General features: G+C 41.1%; 1 protein-coding gene across 4 annotated transcripts in view; it reads left to right on the top strand.

Annotated features, from left to right (window-relative positions):
- The window catches only part of LOC131592348 (neurotrophin-3), a 48419-nt gene extending 32894 nt beyond the window's left edge, over window positions 1-15525 (top strand). For all 4 annotated transcript variants that reach the window (XM_058863788.1, XM_058863791.1, XM_058863792.1 and 1 more), the window contains one exon: window positions 12996-15525. In XM_058863788.1, the coding sequence (XP_058719771.1) occupies window positions 12996-13790 (795 nt within the window). In that variant the 3' untranslated portion in view covers window positions 13791-15525. The remainder of the gene's footprint in view (window positions 1-12995) is intronic.
- Window positions 15526-23235: the final 7710 nt, after the last annotated feature.

Here is a 23235-nt window from a genome sequence, read left to right on the forward strand (position 1 = left end):
GACAATTTGAATCCCCCAGGCTTGACCTGCCAGGTTGTCTTCTACTTTCCACTCACCTATAACTCAATCAAAGCCCTTCTAGAGGTTTGATATCCCAAACCGTGCCCTCATAAAAATGCTGACAAGAAAGAGGTCTTCATGACACTGTAAAAGAAGAAATTTCTGAGGCTTGAGGTGCTCTCAAGCCCAGAGATGTTGGTTTAGGGTGAGATGATGAGAGTGCAGGACAGAAAAGAGGCTCGTGTGTGGTTTTGTCTTTTCCTGGGAGGGCCCAGGAGATATCTTCTGGATATGTGTAAGCTTCCCATCAGTGTCATCCGCAGGAAAAGCTGCTTTCCATTGAAAAAGCCCTTTATTCCTGTGTGTAGCTCAGCAAAGCTCTTTGTGTTCTCACTGTCAAAAAGGCCTGAGAACTTTTTATCCCCTTTACATGCAGTTATCCCAAGATATTGACTGATCTCTCAGCTTTTGTAAAAAGTTCCCCCATATGTTTGCCTCCCCAAAGTTCCTAAGGATGTGAATGCTTTGTTTTGTTTTTGCAGTGGGCTCCTTTCCATATTTTCTGGTAACAGACCACAAGCAGGTTAGGAAGGTCCTTCCCGGGTCTCAGGGAATATGCTCCCCAGTTTTGCAGCATTAGTAATAACCTATCTCATTTGAACACAGGCCTTTACCTCACAATTTGCACAGGATGCACTTGCTACTCACCACACATTGTCAGTGCTGGTGCCTAATCAGGAATATAAAAGGGAGGGAGGATTGTCCCGTCCCCCCGCTCCCTGCCCTTTCCCAGCTTTGCTCCCAGCTTTGCTTGAACATGACTGCTCAAGCTCAGCTCGCTCAGAACAACTCTTCATGCAGCCAGAGGAGCAGGGACTGCTCACCCAATACTCCCTACTGAGAGGAAGTGGGTGGAGAGGGGATGCTGAGATGACAGGAGTGCAGAGAGCCCAAACTTCACCCCACTCTGCTTCCTCACTCGCCAAAAGAGCTGGCTGGGAGCATGGGAGAGTAAACTGCTCCATGAAAAAAAAAAAAAAAAAAAAAGGAGGATGAAGTAATTGACTTTTGCAGCAGAGCAAAGGGAGTGCAAGTGGTGGTGGAGGGAAGATAGGGAGGAACTGTGACTGACTCACAATATATTCAATTCCCCGCTCTTGGGGAGATGCAGCTGTGCATCTCCCCTCGTATAGGCTGTAAAGTTACACCATTGTCCAAAGTAAGCATCCCTAATTCTCTTACTTCCTGAAGCACAACAGTGTTTGGCTCCTTTTTAATCAGGGATTTCTACTGTGCAAATTGAAGTCTAGAATCAGGCTTTTCCTATGTGCAGAATTAAAAACCCTTCCCTTGATTGTTTTGTTGATTCCTGGGGAAAACTACTGAACTGTTACAGCTGATTTACATTGGCTTTATCCTTTTTTAAAGCTCATTCCAAGTTATTCTTAATTCCTCAAGGCACCTGAGATGTTGTGTGTGAGCCAGCCACAGACACCTTTGGCAAATCTTTCCACATCCTTTTTCTTCCCCTCTGCTTCTTCCCAGCTACTCCTGACTTCACTTGAGTAAGGACTGTTTCCCTTTTCTACCACTTCACTAAGAAGAAACATGGCATGGAATTACTTCTGATTTTGGCCAGCTTTGGTTAAGGCCAGCAGAGTCTGGGGAAGAAGCTGAAGGAAGAGGCTAATCCAGTGTGTAGAACTAACCTAGACCAGCCCAGACCTCAGGAGAGGAAGGGCTGAAGGCCCACTCTCCCATTTTCTTCCCATGTGAGCTTTGGCCTGCATAACTTAGGAAAAGTCACACAACCTGCCTGGGTTTCACTTTCCAAGCTGTAAAACAACAGCAGCCCTCTCTGACCTTCTGCTAGCAGAGGAGTTGAAACTAGATGATCCTTGAGGTCTCTTCCAACCCAAACCATTCCATGACTATGATTCTGTGAATTTTGGGGTGCTTAGATGTGAGTAGGATCCTTTTGGGAAATGTATAAATGTGCATCTGAAAAGAGGTGACCAAAAGTCTGCTAAAATACTACTCTTTCCTGGTTCTCGTACCCTGAGAATTACTTCTACCCTGCCCTTCTATAATATTTTTCATAACTATGATTTCTTCAGTAAGAAGGGTTTTTCTAAAAAGCCATACAAGTTAGTGACTGTATAAGGAGAGGTAAGGCCAGCTGTGGTACATGTCACTTGCCTCCTTCGCATGCCCAGTTTAAGACTTTGGTTTTCTGTCAAATATCTGGAGATCATATGCTTGGTAAGAGACAGCATGTGTCATAATGCTCCCAGGTCTAAAACACCCCTTGCAAGGATTTTTGGCGAGGGGGAGCAGGGAATGCATTGTGTATCAACAGCAAAATGGCATCTGGATTGAAAGATAAGAAAAACCGCCATGGTTTCCAAAAACCAAGGCCATTTTCAGATGAGTTTTGGACCTGGCAGAGGTGCAGAGCTTGCATTAGTGCAGTGGGAGAACACAGAAATCATGCTTTGAGTTTGGACAGGCTTCTAGAGATCCTAATTTGCAAATTATTTTGGATGGAAATTAACAGAGCATTCAGCCATGAGCTGAATGTGTGAGCAGTCTGCACTTCACTCACAAACTTAAAAATCAGATATTCTGCTAGACTGGGACCAGAATACTCTCACCACCCTTAAGCATTAATCCCCAAATATAGTCAAACTCATGGTGAAGTGTGAACTGAGAGTTAAAACTGGAACACTTCCACATCTTGAGGAGAATTACATACAGGAAATTTTATCCACATGCACATCGATGAACTGGGGGACTCTATGACAAAGTTCCTCTTCAGGCAGATTTTCTACCAGGGAAAAAATGCAGAGGAGCTGAATTTGCCAGAACAGTCCTTACCCTTAGGACAGGCTTATGTGTAAACAATTTGCTGTAAACTAATGCAAATTAGCAGGATGACTTTTTTCTCTAAATGGGCAATGGCTTTTTGAAAGATTCAGATACATTGGGAAAAAACACAAGCCTGTCATGGGCACACATTGTATTTGTGAGATCTTCTCCATAAGAAAGGCTCAAGGGTCTCACTTTGCACCTGGGAGCAGCTCTAGGAGAGCCCTCATGATTTCACTGAGAGAATTTGTTGGTAGAGGTGATATCTCCTATTAACCAGCTTATTTAACAGGTCAGAACAGATAAGTTCTTTCTGTACAAAGCTCTTTTTAAAGTCTGACATCTTTTGCAAAGAAGCAAACTTCTAAACTTTCCTCCCACCAAAACACTTGTGTTTTATCAGAAATACAAGACTCCTTTTTCTCTGAGAATGAATTTTAAAACATCATTTTAAGCTGCTTGTGAGTGAGCTACTGCACCTGTGCAAAGGGCATGGAAAAGATATTAATTATACACAGCAATGCTAATTTTTGACCATAGTTCTGATGGAAACAATTCAGTTGCATGCTGTATGTTAAAATAAGGTTCAAACATCAGCTGTATTTAGTTACATTGTCATTCCCTGCTTCCCTTACTGTGCAAAAGTTTTGCACGGTATTCCAATTAATGCTGATTTCTCTGAGTTCCTATGGTGGTTTTAAAATATTTGGGTCAGGCCTGGGGTCCTTTTCTTAAGAATGCTGCATCAGATACTTTGCACCTGGAAAAAGCCTAACCAGATTTTTTATATCTGGGGGACTGTGAACCTTTGAGGAATAGGGAGAGGCAATTCAGAGAGCAGCCTTTGATTCACAGAGTGTCGTGGATGTATTTCTGCATGGATTCAGGGAAACCTTGAGTCACAGGCTTTGGAAAAGCAAACACAGGTGCAGCTTTGGGTGAAACGAAGTTGCTCTTCCCTGGCAAGGCTCAGTGCTTGGAACAAACTCCAGAGCAGTAATGTTGGTCCTTCTAAACCATCTTAACATTGGAAGGGGCTGTCCAAGGAGGTTTGGAACCCCCACCCCTGGCAGTGTCCGAGGAATGACTGGATGTGGCATTCAGTGCTCTAGGCTGGGTGACAAAGTGCTTGTCAGTCACAGGTTGAACTTGATGCTCTTAAAGATCTTTTCCAGCCTTAATGATTTTGTGATCTAGTGATTCTATACCCTCAGTGCAAACATCTGTGTTCAAGGGTCACAGCAGAACTCTCAGAAAAACAAATAAATGCCTTTTTAAAAAAAAAATTACAAAAATAGCGTAACTTTAGGATCTATTTTAATTCTACCCAAACAAAAACTCACTTCATTTCTAACTAGCATTCCCTATATTTCCTATATTTCTTTTTCCTTTTAGGTGCAAGTCCTGTCTGTGCCCACGAATCAGACTTAGGAACACAAGATTCTTTCATAACCAGACTCTAACACTTTTGAATTTGCAGCCCTTGCTTTATTCTGTTTGTTTGCTTGATTTCACTGTTTTCCTTACTTCACAAAAGACAGAGGAAATCAGAAGATGTTAAAAACTACAGAAGATGTTTTCAGCTTCTGAAACAAACAAAAAAAAACCCAGGAATTCTTTTGCTATCAATATAAAATCCTGTGAAATAATGATACCCTGAAAGTCAAAGCTGAAAACAGTTTTCATTTCAAACTTCCTAGTATTAGAAAAACTAGCAAATAGTGGTTTAAAACTTCTTTTTTTCTGCAGGGGTTTTTTTTTTCCCCCTAAAAAAATGAATTGTCCAGAGGCAATATAAATGTAAAAACATGACAGACCATCCAGCATCACAGGGTCTCCAGCAGGCTGCTCTTTCAAAATAGCCTAACAGGAGATGGACAAAATTCTGATAATCTGAGAGGTGCTTCCCCCTTTTCCTCCTACAACCAAGTTAAAAAAAAATCCACTTCTGGCATTTTTAAATGGAGCAATCAGGACAATCTGTTACAAGGCCAAGCTTGAAGAGCCAGAACTGTGGGGAGGTGAAAGAAGTGAGTTTCATCTGGAAGGCTGCTCTCAACTTTAATTATGGACAGCTTAAGCCCTCAAAGCATCTCTCTGACAAAAATAAGAGGAACTGCATCTACTGCCTGACTTTAATACAAAACAATTAATAAGTGCTGGTTGAGCCAAAGTAGGTCCAGGTTGGCTTGACAGGTTAATGGATCTTCAAACTGTTTCAAGAAAAGACGTACATGGAGTTTCAGTGCTGCAAGGAAACATGAAACCCAGGCCTCTTTGGTGTGGCTTTGGGTTTGTTACAAACATCTTGCAGAGCTTGAAAACTGCTTTTGATGATCAGCCTAACTTCCCTTTCCTCAGCTTAATCCCACTTTTCCTGATTGCACTCCTTTGCCCCACCCCAAAGTGAATGTTCCCTTTCCCCAATGCTTACACTGTCCAGATCTTTGACCTGGGTTTTCTGTCATGTGCTTTTTGCCAGCTCAAGGCAAATGCTTGCACCTTCAAGGCAATTTCCTCAAAGGTCAGTTTTACAACTCTTTCAGTCGTTTTTGCTTCTCTTTCCTGATTTTCCTTTTGTATGACAATACCTTCCAACTTTCTCGCAGCTTTCCCAATTTTACTGCTGTGCTACAAGAAGCAGCAATTCCCTTCCAGCTCTGCAGTGAAATGCCCCAGTATTAGCGTATATTAAATGCTGTGCATTTCCAAATTTTTAGATCATTCCTGGGTATGATCAGGTATTGCTCCTTTCTAAATTTATTTTCCCCTCTGTATATCACTGCGCAATACCAATATTTCTCCAGCATATGAGATTTTAATTTCTACTTCAGCTTTCATTTTGTAATTTTCTGCCAATGTCTTTTTTTCTTCATCTCCTCAGTAGAGATTGTATTTCTCTTCACTCACTGCTGTTTGCATCCTCTCCAAATTCAGCTGCAAATTTAGGTTGCTGCTTAGCTCTACTGCTATTAACAAACAGCAATGAAAAGATTAACACACAGTGTATCAACTTAAATTATCTGCTACCATGTTTTACTTCTGGAGCTTGCTACTCTTCTGTTTGCAAATTACTTCTGAGGAAAAAAATATGCAAGTGCAAAAATCTGAGCAAATCTGCTTTTTGTAAAATTAGTAGAAGTCCAGTCAAGTCAAGCTATTTATTCAGCTATGGACATGACCTTTAGATTTCTTTGTACTTTGGGCAGTTTTCAGAGTTACACAGTGAATAATATGAAGAAATGCTTCAGCTTTTGTGGAAATTATTTACCCCACTACAGCTTTATCTCTAGGATGCTATTGTTTTTATTTCCTTGTAATTTATGTTTTTCATTGATAGATAAAATTTTCAAACAGAATTACAGGTGGAGTTCCCTGATCCAGCCAGTGCAACATGAAAACCCCAACCTGTCTGACCTTGCAAATATCAGCTGACTTCTGTGTATTCCAGTTTCTGCTCTTCTAAAAAGGGACAAATTGCAGTACTCCTACTTTGACAGTAATAACCAAGAGAAATAACTTATGGATTGCTCTAATATGGGTGATGTGAGAATGACAGAATGGCCTGGGCTGAAAGAGACCTTAAAGGTCACTTTGTCCCACTCCCTGCAGGGTGTCCCTTGGGCAGGGACACCTTCCACTAGCCCAGGTTGCTCAGAGCCCCATTCAGCCTGGCCTGGAACACTGTCAGGGATGGGGCAGTCACAGCTTCTCCGGGCAACCTGTGCCAGGGCCTCACCACCATCACAGGGAGGAATTTCTTCCTCATCTCCAATCTAACCCTGCTTTCTGTCAGTGTGAAGCCATTGCCCCTTATCCTGTCACTGCAGGCCCCTGTCAAGAGTCTCTCTCCATCTTTCCTGTGGGTTCCCTTCAGGCACTACAAGGCCACAATGAGGTCATCCCAAAACGTTTTGTTTTCCAGGCTGAACAATCCCAATTCTCCCAGCCTTTACTCTCTCCGTAGGGAAAACCAGCCAGCTCTTTGAGGAAGAACCCAAAGGATGTCAGGGTAAATACCCAGAGTAATAAAACACAACAATCTTTCCACAGAGTTCCTTCCTTTGCAGATACAGAAAGTAAAAAATAGACATTTTGATTTGACAAAACTCTTCCAACACACCAGGGAAATTGGGATCCCAGCCTTCAAACCCCTTGTTCTGACCCCTCAATACACAGATTAATCAGTCAGCTGCTTAATGCAAAATGATACCATGGCAATCAGGGCATGACAGGTGTAAACATGAAACTATGTCACAGAACTGTCAGTGAGGGATGGAACTGGAATAGAAAAGAACCTTGTTGTGACTGAGAAAAGGCTGCCTACTTCTATAGCCGATTACAGACCTGGGGATGTAGCTGGGACAGCTGATTACTATTTACATTACTAATAGTCCAGTCCCCCAGGGAGATTGTGAGAGGATGCTGGGGAGTGCCAGATATCCCCAGGGAGCTCTCAAGTGCCCTGGTGTTGGTGGCAGGGAAGGGAGGTGCAGGGCCAAAACCTGACCAGAATTAACTGTGCACAAGATGTGAGAAGCAGCAGCTGTTCCAAAGAGTGAGGTAAGCAGGAACTGCTCCTGACCTTTCCCTTGGAATCAGGCAGGTATATGTACAGCAGGCTCCTCTTGATCTCCAAAAAGCACAGATATATCTGTGGAAGGATCCAATGTAGGCACACACATGCCATTGCAATCATCTGTGTGACTCCACACAGGTCATCTGACCGTTCAGAGCACAGACTGCTTCTTGCAGAGGTGTTATCACAAAAGTGCCCCCTCAAAACTGGTGTTATCACAAAACTGGTTGGAAAAGCTTTCCTCACTGACCAGTAGGGTCACGGTCACCCCCACAGAGTTGTGGGTTGGTTCAAAGTGCAGAGGAGTTTTACACACTCGGGTAAGCAGCTGTCCTGTTGTGCTTTGCTCAACTAGTCATTCGAAGATGAAACGTCAGTGACCCTGTGTGCTGAACTCCATTTCCATAATAAATTAGGTATATACCATTCTCTGTAGACTACTGAGGCTAAGTGCTCAGATGTGTCTTCTCTTTCATAAATGCCCTTGAGTAAATTAATTAATACACCTCTCAACTGCTGCAGAGATGAAGAAACTTTGGTGGGCTGTCCCTCAGATGTGTAGCTGCTCTCCTCTGCCAGCATGCCAAGGGAATGGATTAGCTTCAAATCCCCTCACCCAATGGTCCAAGTTTGGTTGGCCCTCAGCATGGGAGGGTTAGCACTTTGGGCTGCCATCACCTGATTTTGGCTCTGAATTCTTCAGCTTGTTAGAGGACCTGGTTCTTGTGAAAGCTTTAGCTTCAACATGTATGTGTTGAAATTTCCATATCCTGAGAAGTGGAAGAGCTCAGGAGGCTGTCTGCAAGGACATTCAGCACTCTGCAGCAATCTACCTTCATAAACTCATATTGTATAAACAGTTGATAACTACTCTGAAACACAGTGCAAATTTTCAGACACAGTTGTTTCACATTCACACCTTTCTGAATGTTCAGAATGCTTTTCTTGTTCTGTACCTTTCCCATGTCCCCCAAAGCACAGAGGAGTAGGGCTGCATTTCTTCCCAACGTAGTTATTAGGAAAAGTGAATCAATGGGGCAATCCATGACTTGGGAGGTTGTGAAAGCAGTGTTCAGCAAACAATGACAATAATTACACTTTCCTCCTTGGTGAAAGCCTGGAAAAGCTGTCAGCCACCACAAAGGATCATTAGTAGCTGGGTCTGAAGAACAGAAGCTGCTCCTAAATTTTTTAGAAAGTGCCAAACACTTCAAGCCGATTTACATAAATCATGTGGAGTATTACAATGCTGAATGTAAAATTCACCAGTCACTTTTCTTTCTATTCCAGCTCCTCTTAGCAGTGACTTGCAAGTAAATACATAGGCAGTCTCTCACAGTACTAGGATTTCATGCTTTCTGCAGAACATTTTAAATTATGTTTTGCTCTTTCCTTGTATGGAATGTTCAGAAGCTGACCAGAATAAAGCTATACACATATTTTTTTAAATTACCACAAACAAAACTAAACGAAATTTTTCACTACTACATAAAGTGATGAGTCTGAAAAGAGCAGAAGGTGGTTTTCCAGAGTTTATTAGTGATTGAATTTATCAGTGTAAGGAAGAGATAAGCTTATTTACTTCTCTTAAATTTAGACCTTCTCTGAGCCACCTAGCTAAGACAGAATTAATACCGCACTAACACAAACCATTAAAATAGAGTAAAGATAAGCCACAGCTGGGAGACCAACCAGATTTGCAATGCATGAGCTTTTCTTTTCTGTGCTGTTTGCTTTTCTCCTCTGAGTCACAAATGTCAGCATTTTCAAAGTCAAACTTGCTTAGTGCAAACCAGCCACAAACACAACCAAAATGAACTTTTGTCAGGAATTCACATGTGTAAAATTCCAAGAAGCACCATAAAGAACAACAAAAATATCTCACTAACATCAGCTAGCCACGAAAAACTTATCTTGAGCAAAATCTTTCCACCTGAAATGAACAATCCAAATTAAGAAAAAAAAAAAAAGAACAATGAAAGAAGAGGAAAAGTCATGTGAAGGATTGAACTCTTGTGAAATTTTTATACCATTCTCCAAAATGCCAAAGAAAGAGCTGAGTGTGCTGAAGTAGCTTCTGCTGAGGTCCACAGAATCCTGTGCCCCTCTGGAATCTGGAATTTGAGTCAGTATTCTCTCAGACACCACATGTATGCTGAAACCTTGCCTCCAATCTAAGTCCCCTCTATAGATAATTTACTCACTGGGCTGCACTGAGTAAGCAGTTGTTCCACTTTGTGAATTGCATTGTGGAACTTCTGAGGCATGGCCAGAAACACCAGAATTATTTGCTTTGAAAATATGAAAAGATAAACATTTTAATGTTTTACATTTTCCTTTCCTTTTTATGGCTTTAACAACACACATGCCAAATAAATTTCAAATTACCTTCATTTCAGACAGGAACACAGTTTCATTTTGGGCAAAGAGCCATTCACCAAATGCAGTACTCCTCAACTTTTAATGTATCTTATAACCAGATCACAGCCAAGGCCATAAACCAGCTGCGGCTTTCCAATAACACCCATTTCTCCTATCTAGAATAGTGCTTTAGACATACTCTTATGGTGCTGGACTTTATGGACAGCCTAACAATTTTTAGTCATGGACTGGAACTTCTGAACAGCCCTCATGAATCTCCCTGAAAACTGTAATCTCACCAAGCTTTGTGTTTTCTGTCAAAGTTTTGCACCCAGAAAAATATAAAAATTCATTCTGAAATGTTTTTACTTTTGCAGCAAATAATTTGTGAAGGATAAATCAAACTACAGGTTGAATTTCAAAGTTAACATCTTTCCCACCAAATCCATAAGACATTTCACATGAAGTTCAGGGAAATACTTTTCACCATTTTTCGCATTAACAGGGTTTCTCCACGGAGAAGAAAAATTGCTCATTTTAACTTCTCCAACTCTCAGGTCACCAGCCCTTCCTTTCTGTGTGCAGTCTGACATTAAAGAGAGCCTGAAGGAACTCCAGCCTTACTTTTCCCACCTCATCACCTGCTCCAACTTCTGTATTTTGCTAGTGCCACTCAGTTTTGAGACTGAGCAGAGCGGTGATTGCATGCAGCTGCATGTTGGCATGAATAATGCTTCTGGCTTTTGGGCTGAGCCTTGCCAGAGCTTTGCTCACCATCCTGTGGGCTCATGTGTCGCCCCACATGTGGATTCCGGGTGCTGCGAGAAACCTGCTCAGTGACATCTGTTTAATAATACTTTCACTGATTTTAACAGCAAATCCTATGCTGAGGGAAGGCAAAATCGCACTGCAATTTTTTTATCCAGAAAGGCCTGGGCTCTGAGGTCCATCTACATTAAGTTAGTATTTATTCAGGTATGACAGTAATTATATGGTAACTGAACATCTTCAATTTCCTACCCCTGCCCCTCCCCCAAAAAAAAAAAAAGGCAAAACATTGCTGCAAGCAACAGTCTAGATTTAGGTTAACTCACACTGTGACAAACTGAGGATGGAGAAAACACATTTCTTGTCCATAAAAGGACACCTCACATCCACAGAGGGTAGCTCTGATTTTGCTGCAGCTCCAAACTGTGAAGTGGGGACTCAATCTTGCAAAAAGGGGTTTTGTTTAGAGTGGATAGAAGGTTGAACAGTAAAAGATTTTTTAAGTGGAAAATTTTCTGTTCAGGAGGGAGGAGATCCTTGCCGTCATCTCAGCACTGGTGAGGCACATCTGGAGTGCTGTGTCCAGTTCTGGGCTTCTTAGAACTGGAGAAAATCCATGAAAATTATTAACGATTAGGAAAACTGTACCAGGAGAAGAGGCTGAGAGAGCTGGGGCTGTTCATGCAGCAGAAGAGAAGTCTCAGAGAGATTTTATTTAAGTGTAAAAGGGATTAATAAAGGTGCAGGGAGGGAGGAAGGGAGGGAGGAAGAGATTAATAAAGATGAAGCCAGGCTCTAGTCAGGTGTGTCCATGAAGGACAAGAGGCAATGAGAAAAAATTGAGATATAAGAAACACTGCTGATACATGAAATGTGATTTTTTTAAGGGTGGTGAAACACTGGAAGGGGTTGTCTAGAGGGTTGTGGAGTCTCCATCCATGGAGATACTGCAAACCTGAGTAGGCACAGCTCTCTGCAAGCTGCCCTGGCTGATACTCCTGTGAACAGTGAGATTGGCCTAGATAATGTCCTGAGGATCCTTCCAGCTCCATCTGTCCCACTGTCTGTGACTCTCAGCCTTCATCCCAGAGTGCCAGAGGTTTGCAGAGCAGGAAAATCAAATTCAAGGCTTTCCTGAGTCACTCAAAGCAGTACTACAGTCAGGGCTTATCACTATGACGACACTCTGAGTTTTGTATTTTCTCTTTCAATACACTACTTGTACAGCAAATTTATAACCAGGGGTGCTCTGCAGTAAATGATTCACATCCATGACTTAGGATTTTACACCGAAAAATGATTTAATTTAAATATAACTGCCAATACCAAATATGCAGGTGTTCAAATATACAAGGAGAAAAACCACCTCTCTGGACAGTTGCTCCTGGCTCTCAGCTACAAAACAAGATGACAGAAAGGCTTAAAAAGCAGTGACAAATGAGCTTCTAGAATATGAGCAGAAGGTAGAATTAGGAGACCACCAGAAGCCATATAGAGCAGTGTGTGGCAAAGTAGAAAGAAGCAGCACACTTTTAGGAATGGTTCCCAAAACAGTGAATCCTTGAACAAGGTTTTTCCATTTTAGGGGTGGGTGGGGAGAGAGATGTCCTCAATTTGTCCTTTAATATTTTTAATTGATATCAGTTTTGTTTCACCTTATATAAATCTAATGAAGAAACTTCTTTTAAAACGGTTAAAAAAACTCCTGCAAAATGGTTTGTGGGTCCATCTGAATTCCCCACTTATATTATAGAGACCTAATCACCACTCTCTGATTTGACCACATCATTTTCCTTCAAGAACCCTTTCCCTTACCAGGAGGAGAAAGAGAACAAAAGCACTATTGAAACATGGGATTTATTTCCTTCTTATGGTAACGTTAAACAGAAACCACTTGATAAATATGAATTTGATGGGCCTGAGAGATCTCAGCACACAGAACCTGACAACAGTCAGCAAAGTCAGAACTTTTTCAATTTACACAGTGAGACAATTTCCTACTCTGCATGATCCTGCAATTTTGACACTAAACTTCTCTATGGAATAAATTCTGTGGAAGTTACTTGGCCTCTCTCTGCTGCCAAGCCCTGGCCATACTATCCCAAGAACCACCTACCTCTGCAGAGAAAGGGCTTAATTGATATATATGCCACTATGAATGGAAAGGGGAAAAGGAAGGCCTAAAATATAGATGAAACATTGAAAAAAATAAAATAAAATTTAGAAAATAGTTGCACTCATTATAAAGTATAACAAATAGCATCTTCAAAGAAATACACAGCCTGTGTTTCTATATCTCTATATATGTATCTTTAAAGACATAGATGTTACTAAAAAAATTTCCCAATTTTCATGTTTACAGCCTCTAACAAACCTCCCTCTTGAACTGTTTAAACTTTGACTCTCTGTTTCTTTGCAGATCTTACAGGTGAACAAGGTGATGTCCATCTTGTTTTATGTGGTATTTCTCGCTTACCTTCGTGGCATCCAGTCTTCCAACATGGATCAAAGGAGTTTGCCAAAAGATTCAATAAATTCTCTTATTATTAAACTCATTCAGGCAGACATTTTAAAAAACAAGCTTTCTAAGCAAATGGTAGACATTAAGGAAAACTATCAAAACACAGTGCAGAAAATAGACACTCAGCAAGAGATGGATGGAGAGGAAAATGTGAAATCAGACTTCCAGCCAGTTATCTCAGTGGATACAGATCTCTTGAGGCAGCAGAGACGCTACAACTCACCCCGAGTCCTCCTCAGTGACAACACGCCGCTGGAGCCACCGCCACTGTACCTGATGGAGGATTACATCGGGAATTCCATGGTGGTGAACAGAACCTCCCGGCGGAAGAGGTACGCGGAGCACAGGGGCCACCGTGGAGAATATTCCGTTTGTGACAGTGAAAGTTTATGGGTCACGGACAAATCCTCCGCCATCGACATTAGGGGACACCAGGTGACTGTTCTGGGAGAAATTAAAACAGGAAACTCTCCGGTTAAGCAATACTTTTACGAAACGAGGTGTAAAGAGGCCAAGCCTGTAAAAAACGGCTGCCGCGGTATTGATGACAAGCACTGGAACTCCCAATGCAAGACATCCCAAACTTATGTCAGAGCACTGACTTCAGAAAACAACAAACTGGTGGGCTGGAGGTGGATAAGGATAGACACCTCCTGCGTGTGCGCCTTGTCCAGGAAAATAGGAAGAACATAGATCTGCATCTCCTTGCTATATAAATTATTACTTTAAATTATATGATATGCATGTAGCATATAAATGTTTATATTGTTTTATATATATTATAAGTTGACCTTATTTATTAAACTTCAGCAAATCTACAGTATATAAGCTTTCTCAGTCAATAAACAAGAGCAAAGGGTGTGTGCCTCTGCCGTGGCCAACTCTGGGGTTTTTTAGACTACGTTTGTGACACTGCTTGTCGGCAGCATACTGTAACCTTCCTGTAAAATCTGTAAAATCAGTATTTTTCATTCAGTTTTGTCAAACCAGTGACTGTCATTTAGTAAACTTGTTAAAAATCAGATCAATGCCAAGAGTTGTGTACATATTTATATTCCTTGTTCTATATGTCCATATTTAATTGGATCTGCAGCGTTGACTCCTCACCTCCAAAACCAAAAAATGACCAAAATACGTGTTGTAGGCTGCAGGTGATGTCAAATTTACAGGCATCAGGTAGCCCTAAAAAAAAGTTTCTATGTATTATGCCAGTTTTGCCAGTGAAATGACCATTTTCCCTCTGTTATCATTTCAGAATGGCTGCTAGTAATCCAGGAACATCCATTTGTGTTTTGGAAGCACATTTGTTTTGCAACTGTTTCTAATGCTGCCAGTGCTTCATTGAAAAAATATGAAAGAAATCTGAAATATTTGTAGCTGAAACTTGCTAAAGCCAAGAACTGATCTAAATGGATTGTTAATATAATACATAAAAGATGGTTTGTTGTGATCAGCCTGTTCCTCCTCACACGAATCAGTTATCTTCTGCTTGCATTGTTGGATCATTCTCCTCTTAGTTTTTAAATTAGAAGCAAATCTGGTGGCATCTTTACCTTAAAAGAGACTTTGGCTTGCAAATTGTAGTAAAGAAAGATGTGATATCCTGGCATGGATATCAAAGCCACAAGCCTGTACAAAGGTTTCCTTCTCCTCAGCAATCCATCCTCCATCTTTCACAAGGTGAAAATGTGTTGAAGTGCTTGAGAAACCTGGTACCTTTCACAGGAACATGAAATGGATGGTGGCTAATATCCATGAAGTCTGCAGTCGTACTGAAATTCCCCAATTAAACACGAGTTGTTGCTTAGGACAGACAAATGTGCTAGCGTGTATTTACCTCAGATTCTTCTTTGGATTGTCACGTAGCTCCACTGGGGACAGAAATAATGACACTACTTGAAGAGATGTCCCATTACACATTAGCTGTGCAATGCCCTGGACGGGATCCCACTCCCAGGAAGCAAATGAAAGTTCATGGCTGGGAACAGAATTCAGATTCGGCTGCACATTATCTGTGTCCAGACAGATCCAATCCACAGCCAGGGCTGTGGGTCAGGGCTTTATTCAGAAAGTTTTACCCTCTTCTTTTTTTTTTTTTTTCTGAGGGTTTTACCACTACAGCTTTTGCTGCCATAGCATGTTCAGCATCACAAATGGAAATGAGATCAAAGCCCTCAGACACGAGGTTGCAGGATGCCTTTGCTCATAAAGCTTTCATTCCTGGAAAACCAGCTTCAAACATGCACCAGGCCATGAAATGCAGCATACTGTGCAGTCTCCCCTAAACCCTTACAGAACGTGCTGCTCACCATAAAGCCGCCAGAGAGCTGGACAGGTTGCCTTGAGGCCAAGCACTGGAGCAGTCCTGTCTTGGAAAGCCAGGCTGGAGCACATGCATATTTTCTTCAAGGGAGACCAGAAGCAAAGCTTTTTGAGACCCATCTCAATTTTCAGCATGAGGCCAGGGTATTTACAGGAAGTATCATCACCTTGCAGCACTAAATCTTTGCTTCAAGCAATAACAACTTTAGAGGTTCAATACCAAGGCAGTCATCAAAATGAGAGGATGTAATATAACAAGGAACTCGGTATCTGATAGATCTGATTAGAATACTTCTCATTTCTTGGCAAAAAATTTAAGAAGGAAAAAAACCCCACACCACAGAGATTTTGCTACTTTTCCTAGTAGGAAAGTTTAAGTTTGAACTAAACTTTTTGGCTTGGGGGAATAAGCATATTTTTCAGAGTTCTGCCCCGCCAGATTTTTTGTAAATTAAAAGCTTGATTTTACACCCTGAGTTCCCAAATAAAGATCATTTGCAGTCGCTGGGAGCAACTGAGAGCCGATAAAGTTATGGATCATAAACTTCAGAGATTTCTTTGTTTCACTGTGCCACATAGGCCTACCTCCATGTGAGAAGAGGAGGTAAGGAGACCAATTTAGCTTAGTAGAATCCCATTAATCAGAAACTACCTTGTTCCTGCAGTGTGAATGTCACTTTTGTTTGCATCACTGTAAATCCAGAGAAAATCTGACGAAGACAGGGAAGAAAATGTAGCTTTATAGCAATGTAAACAACATCGGAGTTGATTCTAATGCCTTTATTTCTGCTCACTGAAAATCAAGGGAGGTGCATTCTTTAAAGGTTCAAAGAAAGCTATTTGTCATTTTCCACTGTAAATCCAGAAACAGGAACTGGTCTTTGACTCTTGACTTTAACAAGTATTTTACAAGCAGCCAGCAAAAGTGTCTTGGAGTAAATATGCCTGTCATCCGAAACACATGAGATGAGAATAGAGTGTGGTGTGTACGGTTATTAGACCGGCTGCCTCTTTCCCACCCCAGGAAAACAATGAGCGGAAGTGTTACCCCCTGGATCTGATCCAGCTTCCACTAAAGTCAATGGGAAAAAAAATCATCTCACCTTCTCCAGTGGAAGCTGGATCAGGCCCCAAGTGAAGAAAAACCTGCAGATCTCAACCAGAGAGCAATGCAATCCCATACATCAGTAATGTGTTCCTGTAAATCCTGTGTACACAAAAGATGCTGTATAATTTTGTAACAAGTTTGTAAACAAAGCCTGTAATAAATTTGTTAAGGTCTAATTCTCTTTTCACTGTAGCCAGGGATGGTTTTATGGTTGACTTTGGTCATGGCACAATGAATTCAAAATTCCTATCCAACTCTTTTTTTGTTTGTGTTAAATAATTAAACAAAATATTCAGCTCTCAACACCAGTTCAATTTCAGCATTCTAAACATCACTTCAATTAGGCAGCTCAGATGCTCTGTCAATATTGTTTTGCCAATAGATCATTATAAACACACATTTGATTTAGATTTTCTCCCAAATGACCAAATGCTATTCTGAAATTGCCTGTCTGCGTCAAAGTGTATTTTCTCCTCTTTTTCCCCCTAGTTTTTTTTCCAGTCCATTTAGTAACAGCAAAAATTGCTCCACTGAGGTTTTGGAAAACCATCTGCATTTATTTTATCACCTTTGAACATGTGTTCAGGAATGAAGTCTGTGCAGAGAGTTTACTGCTACCAAGAGATTTGTGCGGCTGCACCAGGAAGAAACTTTGACTGGACTTTACAGAGTGTGTGCTCAAAACCACTCTGCTCATACTCTGTTATTTCGATTCTTTAGCAACCCGAGGCTTTTGCATTCTATATCTGCAGACAATACCAAACAGGAAATGAGCCTGATTGGGAGTTTCAAAATTAAAAATTTCATGATAACGACCTGCTATCTCTGACCTCTCAGCGAATGAGTTTGCCTAGAGAAGTCAAGAGCAGGAACATTTGTTTCATTTAATAGAGACATTGTGGCAAAAGGAATGGGATTCTGTGCTCTCCATGCTTGCTAAGCGTGTGTAATTCCTCCTGGATGTGGGGCAGGAGGAGGAGGAAGAGGAGGGGGAGTAGGATAGGAAAATAAGCACTATAGCTTGTGAGAAATAAAAGGCTGTGCTCCGGCTTGGAGCATTTTAAAGTGTGGAGGGGTTGTTCTCTGAAATGCTTTGTCTGTATTTTGTTACAGCAGATGGCAGAATGACGAAGCAAGCACAGATGTGGTGTAAAAAAACCAAGCAATATGAGGATAACAAAAAGCTTTCCTGGGAAAGTCGGCTGCTCACTACCACTGTGGGTCCCTGCAGTTCTGGGCAGGTGATTGCAGAGCTCAGCAATGGCATCCCTAGTTCAATGATTTAACTAATCCCTGTGGAAAAAAAATTTAAAAATCAGGTGTTTGTTTTTATTTTTTTTTTTTCCCTGAAGCTCATTACATTCATGAGCTGGATAATTTTCTTTCTTTTCCTTTTTTTTTTTTTTCTTGTCCCTTTGAGATTTGTTTGCTTGTTTGTTTGTTTGTTTTTTGGTAATCCCTAGCTGCTTTCGCGCCTCTGATGAACAACAAGTGATAATGCTTTGCATGAATGTCCCCAAATATAGATTTCCCCTTTGTTTTAGGGCTGAACTTTGATGCCAGTGACACCTGAAAGCCATACTTCCACCACGGAACTGGCCTTTTGATGTCACGACCTCATGTTTCCGGACATTTTGATCACAGGGTTCTATTTTGGAGCTCTTACCCACGCAATAGGTGAGATCATGACCCTGAGGCAATTGAGAAGTGGCTTTGTACACAACAACCAAGGAGCAAAGAGTGAGGTAACCCTGTGCCATCTTTGCATCCACCTTCACACATCTGCTCTGATTTCAGTCTTGACTTGCACGATCAAGAACTGGTGATCAAGGGTTGCTTTCTGCATGTTCAAGGGTTAAGATGCCCAGGATATCCTATAGTGATTGGGCTTGGGAATGACCTTAAAGATGATCTCATTCCAATGCCCCTGCCATGGGCAGGGACACCTTCCACTAGAGCAGGTTTCTCAGAGCCACATCCAACCCGGCCTGGAACACTCCCAGGGATGATCTTTGGCAGGAGGACAATTTCTCAGTTCACATAAATATGCCCTTTGTGAATCTGGGTATACCTTCTGTAAAAGGCTGCTGTGGTTGCAGCACTGGCCCTCTCCAAAACACAGCACATTGTCACCCTTTGCCTGTGTCACAGGCAGCAGACAGAGTCATTGACAGAACAGCTAATTCATCCAGGGGAGGCTGCTAAGGAGGCAGGTAGTGTGGTCCTCTCCTCTAAGCAAAAATATTCCCATGGAGGGTGTGAGGAAAGCAAAGGAAGTGCTGAAAAATGCAGGGAGTTGGAGCTGTTAGGTGGCAAACATCTTGCAGAGATTTTGGAAAGTGAGGGAGAATTCAGATGTTCAACTGTAACATCAGATGAAAGGCTCTTTCCTGCTATGATAAGGGTTAAGTAAATACCATTAGATCATCTGTAGCAGTAATTCAAAAGCAAAATGAACCTATATTAATTGGGGTTAATCCCCCTGTGTTGATGAGGAATTAACCATGCTTGCTGAGCACATATGATGAAGCCTTGCTCTCAGTTACCCTGTTCAGCCCCTGATTTCAGCACTCAGGACTATGAAGCTGTTAAGTAAGGGCAAAATTTGGCTCCAAAGGTACTAAATCCACACAGACTGCATGAGGGGGAGCCCACATTGGAAGCATTATCCACCACACAAAACAAGCCAAGTTTTTAACATGAGTTCATAAAAATTGATCATTACTTTGTCTAGTTCCAGGGATTTAGGTTTTAAAATAAGTTCTGAACCGTCTGGTATGACCAGTACATATATATTTAGCAGCAATTTACAAAAGAAAAGAACCCCGTAAATGGAAATATGCAGCAAAACACTGTGTCTAGCACTGCAAATAACCTCTGTTGATTCTTATTTATGTCCTCAGTGTCTCAGAGAGGAATTTTAATACAAATCTTGGTTTTGTTTTACACACCATATTTTGTAAAATAACCACTTCAACTTACTGCTTGTAGAGGTTTGTGGTGTGCTGTCATTGTGGATAATGAAGAAGAAACATGGCTCTAAAGCTGCTGAGCACTGTAAGAGTTGCAAATCCCATGTTTGTACAGCAGAGAGTGAAAACAAACGTGTGAAAATGACAGAATCAGTTTCTCAGGCTCAGAGATTAAATATGTTTTACAATATCAAATGACAGCTTTTTTCAAGTTATTACAAATATCTCTATATGTGACACAGCCCACTGCTCACATGGAGCATAATTTTGTAATCTTTGTTACTGCAAAAATCTACTCAATGTGATTCCCATTAAATTCAGAAAACAGAAATTTGCTCATTTCCACACTGCTGACAGAGCATTCAGAATAACCCCAATAGATGAATAGAAATCTCAGGTCAGAGCATGATTGCTGAGTTTATGTCCTAAGAATAAAACTACCAGGAAGGAATTTTTTTTCCTGCAGAGAGTGAGAGCTCTGCTGCCACATTCACAGTGTCTATGCCATGCTATCACGTGTTTGAAGACTTTAGGAGGAAGAATCTGGTCAGCTGAAGAGTTGATGGGAAGAAGTGGGAGATGGATGGGGCAATAATTATTACATGGTGTCATTGAAAACTGGATCCCTCAAACACATAAAATGCAGCCCTCAGGATTCTCCTGATCTCAGAATCTAACTCAGAGGTGCTTATTCCCTAGGTCAATAATCTTGGATTCCTGAGACTTGGTGTCGGGACACAGTGCTTGTCCTAGGCCGGGGTAAAGGTGAAAAAAAACCCTTCTCCCACCATAATCAGATAACAGCAATTATGCAAGAAGGAGTTCTCATGGGAACAGTTTTGTCTCAAACTCCCATGGCTTTTTTTTTTTTCCCCGCAGAAATGGAAGATACGGGTTTCTGAGAAAGGGCCTTCTGCCTGTAGTTTTCTCAGAGGGTGCTGAAGAATGGAACTTAGGCAGAAAAAGGAAAATTGTCATTGAGCAGAGTTTTTCAGAGACCTATTTTCCCTTCACTGCAAAAGTATGTGGTGAAATTTCCTGATGGAGACCGTGCTGCAGGGAGAATTTGCATGTGAGTGAAAATGAAAAGCACCTCAGTATCAAGTCTGGATTGAGGAGAGGAGCTCGGAAATCCCTATGGCTCCTTCCTCTTTTCCTAAATGCCCAGGGGGATTCGAGGGTGTCAGTGGCACAAAAAGGGAGAGCAGTGACAGTAGCTGCAGAACACACTTCTCCATTCACAACAGTCAGGCAAAGGCAGCACAAGGACAACTCCATCATTGCAGAGGCTGATCCAGGGCATGTCCTTCATCTTCCTCCACGGCATCTCAAAAAGAGGATCCATAATTTCATAAACCAGCTTTAAAAAATATCAAGGCAATGCTGCAATGGTCTGTACCTGGTCCACACAAAATGAAAGGCAAAATCTGGTGGAATTTTTTTAGTGGTATTTGCTGTCAGTTTATTTGAATCCAGAATGTACAGGAAAAAATGATGTGAATAGTGGAAATTGTCTAAGTCACACATACAATTAGTAAATACTCAGCTTTATTCTGATCTCATGCAGGTTTAATATTTGACTTCAGTGGGATTAGTCCCAGTTTTTACTGATACAATAAAGCCTGGAATTACATCCAAGACATTTGAAAGCAGGTGGTGGGCTCTGTACGAGCTCAGACTCTCAATTTCTGTGTGCCATGTAGCTGCTGCCCATGAAGCTCCATGATGGATGCAGATGGAATTATTTAATATAACAGATTATAGGGACCTACACTTCCATGCTTCAAATTTCATCTGCCCTGCTCAGAGGGATACTGCTGACAGCTCTCAGACTGATTCAATGCAGCTCACCAGGCAAACCCCAGGGGTTTTCCATGCCACGAGCTAAGCAATTTTCCCTGAGAACCACGATGCAGAAAATTTAAAATCAGCTCTGATTCTTGCTTCAGAATGGACTTGAGTGGCCTGGTTTTGCTTGAAGACATGAGTCAAAGTTAGATGTGCAGGTACTCGCATTCAGAATTAAATTCTGAAATCCATGATCACTGCCGGCACAAGAAAACTGGGAGATGGAGGTAGCATGTTCTCACTGCAGGTTCAGTGAAGATCCTCTTGCTCAGAAACAAAACTGTTTAAGGCAACAGCAGTTTGTTTGGAGCAAAGACAAAGATCCCAGTCCTGCTGAACAGTGGTGCCCAAGCAAGTTTCTTTTTAGTTCACCAGAAACTTCATGGTTTTGTCTTTCCCAGGCATTTTTCAGTAGGTATTATTGAGCATAATTAGCATGGTAACTTTTACTACACTATAAACATTCCAGAACTACAACCTGAAATAAACTGAAATGACTGATCCTGGTGAAGCATCACATCCTGATTTTTGAAGCCTTTACCAGCCTTCAATAATGGCTTTTTGCCAGTTTGCAAATACAGCTTGACTTTGTGGCTAGGAAAATTTCCTTGAGATTTTTCATCTGCTTTTCCATAAAATCTTCATAAATACCAGAGATTTTACAGTGCCTAAACATAATCTGAAGTGTCCACTTCTATTAGCCCTGAGGTCATCCATTCTCCCATGAAGTGTTTACTAAATATTCCATTACATCAAGCAATGAATTCCTCAGTGGGAACAGCGCAGGCTCCATGAGTGAAGAGCTACAGCTCAGGAGGTGTGGATACAGAGAATAACACAAAAGTTGATATCAAGAAATTCAATGGAAAGCCAGAACTAGAGCTTAGAAAAACCAAAAAAAAAAAAAAAACAACAAAAACAAAAACAACTTTAGGAGACAAGAGCAGAAAATGAGGAAAAACAAAATCCAAAAGTTTGCTAACTTAGGGAAAAAAATCAGCTGACCTTTGATAATAGCAGTAATTGGGGTTTTTTCCCTCACAGGGTTCATCCCCCTCTGCCTTGCAAAATCCATTAGTTTCCCAACAAAATAAAACACAATAGCTTGAGCTGAAATTCTGCTGTCAGGGAGATTTTTGTGCTTAAAGCATTAAGTGGGTCTCCGCTAATATTGTCTGTAGGAGTGGTTTATAGGTCCATTGTCAAAAAACCCCAAAAAAACCCTGTAACCACAATCAGGATCTACTGAGAGCCAGTTCCATAGCTTGGTTTACATTAAAGCGGATTTAATTCACTCTAACTGCTTGCATAAGTCTTGATCCAAAATAGCCCTTAAGATCATGTCCAGTTTTAAAGGAAAAAGAACTGTCAAGAAGTTGGTAAGATTAACCCCATGCTTAAAGCTCAACACATCCTCAAATGTTTTTAAGGATCAGGGTAATAATAAGGTTCATTACTGACTTTATTCCTAGAACTTATAATTGTTCACTAAAAAAAACCCAAATGGAACAAAAATATGATCAAGCCTCTTAGTTCCCATCCTATAAATTTTGCTTTAAAATCCCAGCATAAAAGAAGTACTAAAGATAATCTGTAAGCATTTAATGTTTGATCCAAAGACCATGGAAGCTTGCAAAAAGCTTCAAAATTTTTCTAGTGGGTCCTGAGTTATTTGCTTGATAATTGAACCATGGTCAATAAAACACCATGAATTTATAGGGCAATGAAAAGAACACACCAAATAAAACTGATCATTCATTGTTTTTAGAAATCAAATCACAAAATTAGCAGTAAAGCATTTGGCAGCACTTCGCAAATTCTTCCTTGAAAAAGTCATTCAAACGGACTTGGATGTGAATTGCCTGCATGGGGTGCTGGGGAGAGGGAA

The sequence above is a fragment of the Poecile atricapillus genome, chromosome W, assembly GCF_030490865.1.
Source record: "Poecile atricapillus isolate bPoeAtr1 chromosome W, bPoeAtr1.hap1, whole genome shotgun sequence".
NCBI classification, from domain to species: Eukaryota; Metazoa; Chordata; class Aves; order Passeriformes; family Paridae; genus Poecile; species Poecile atricapillus.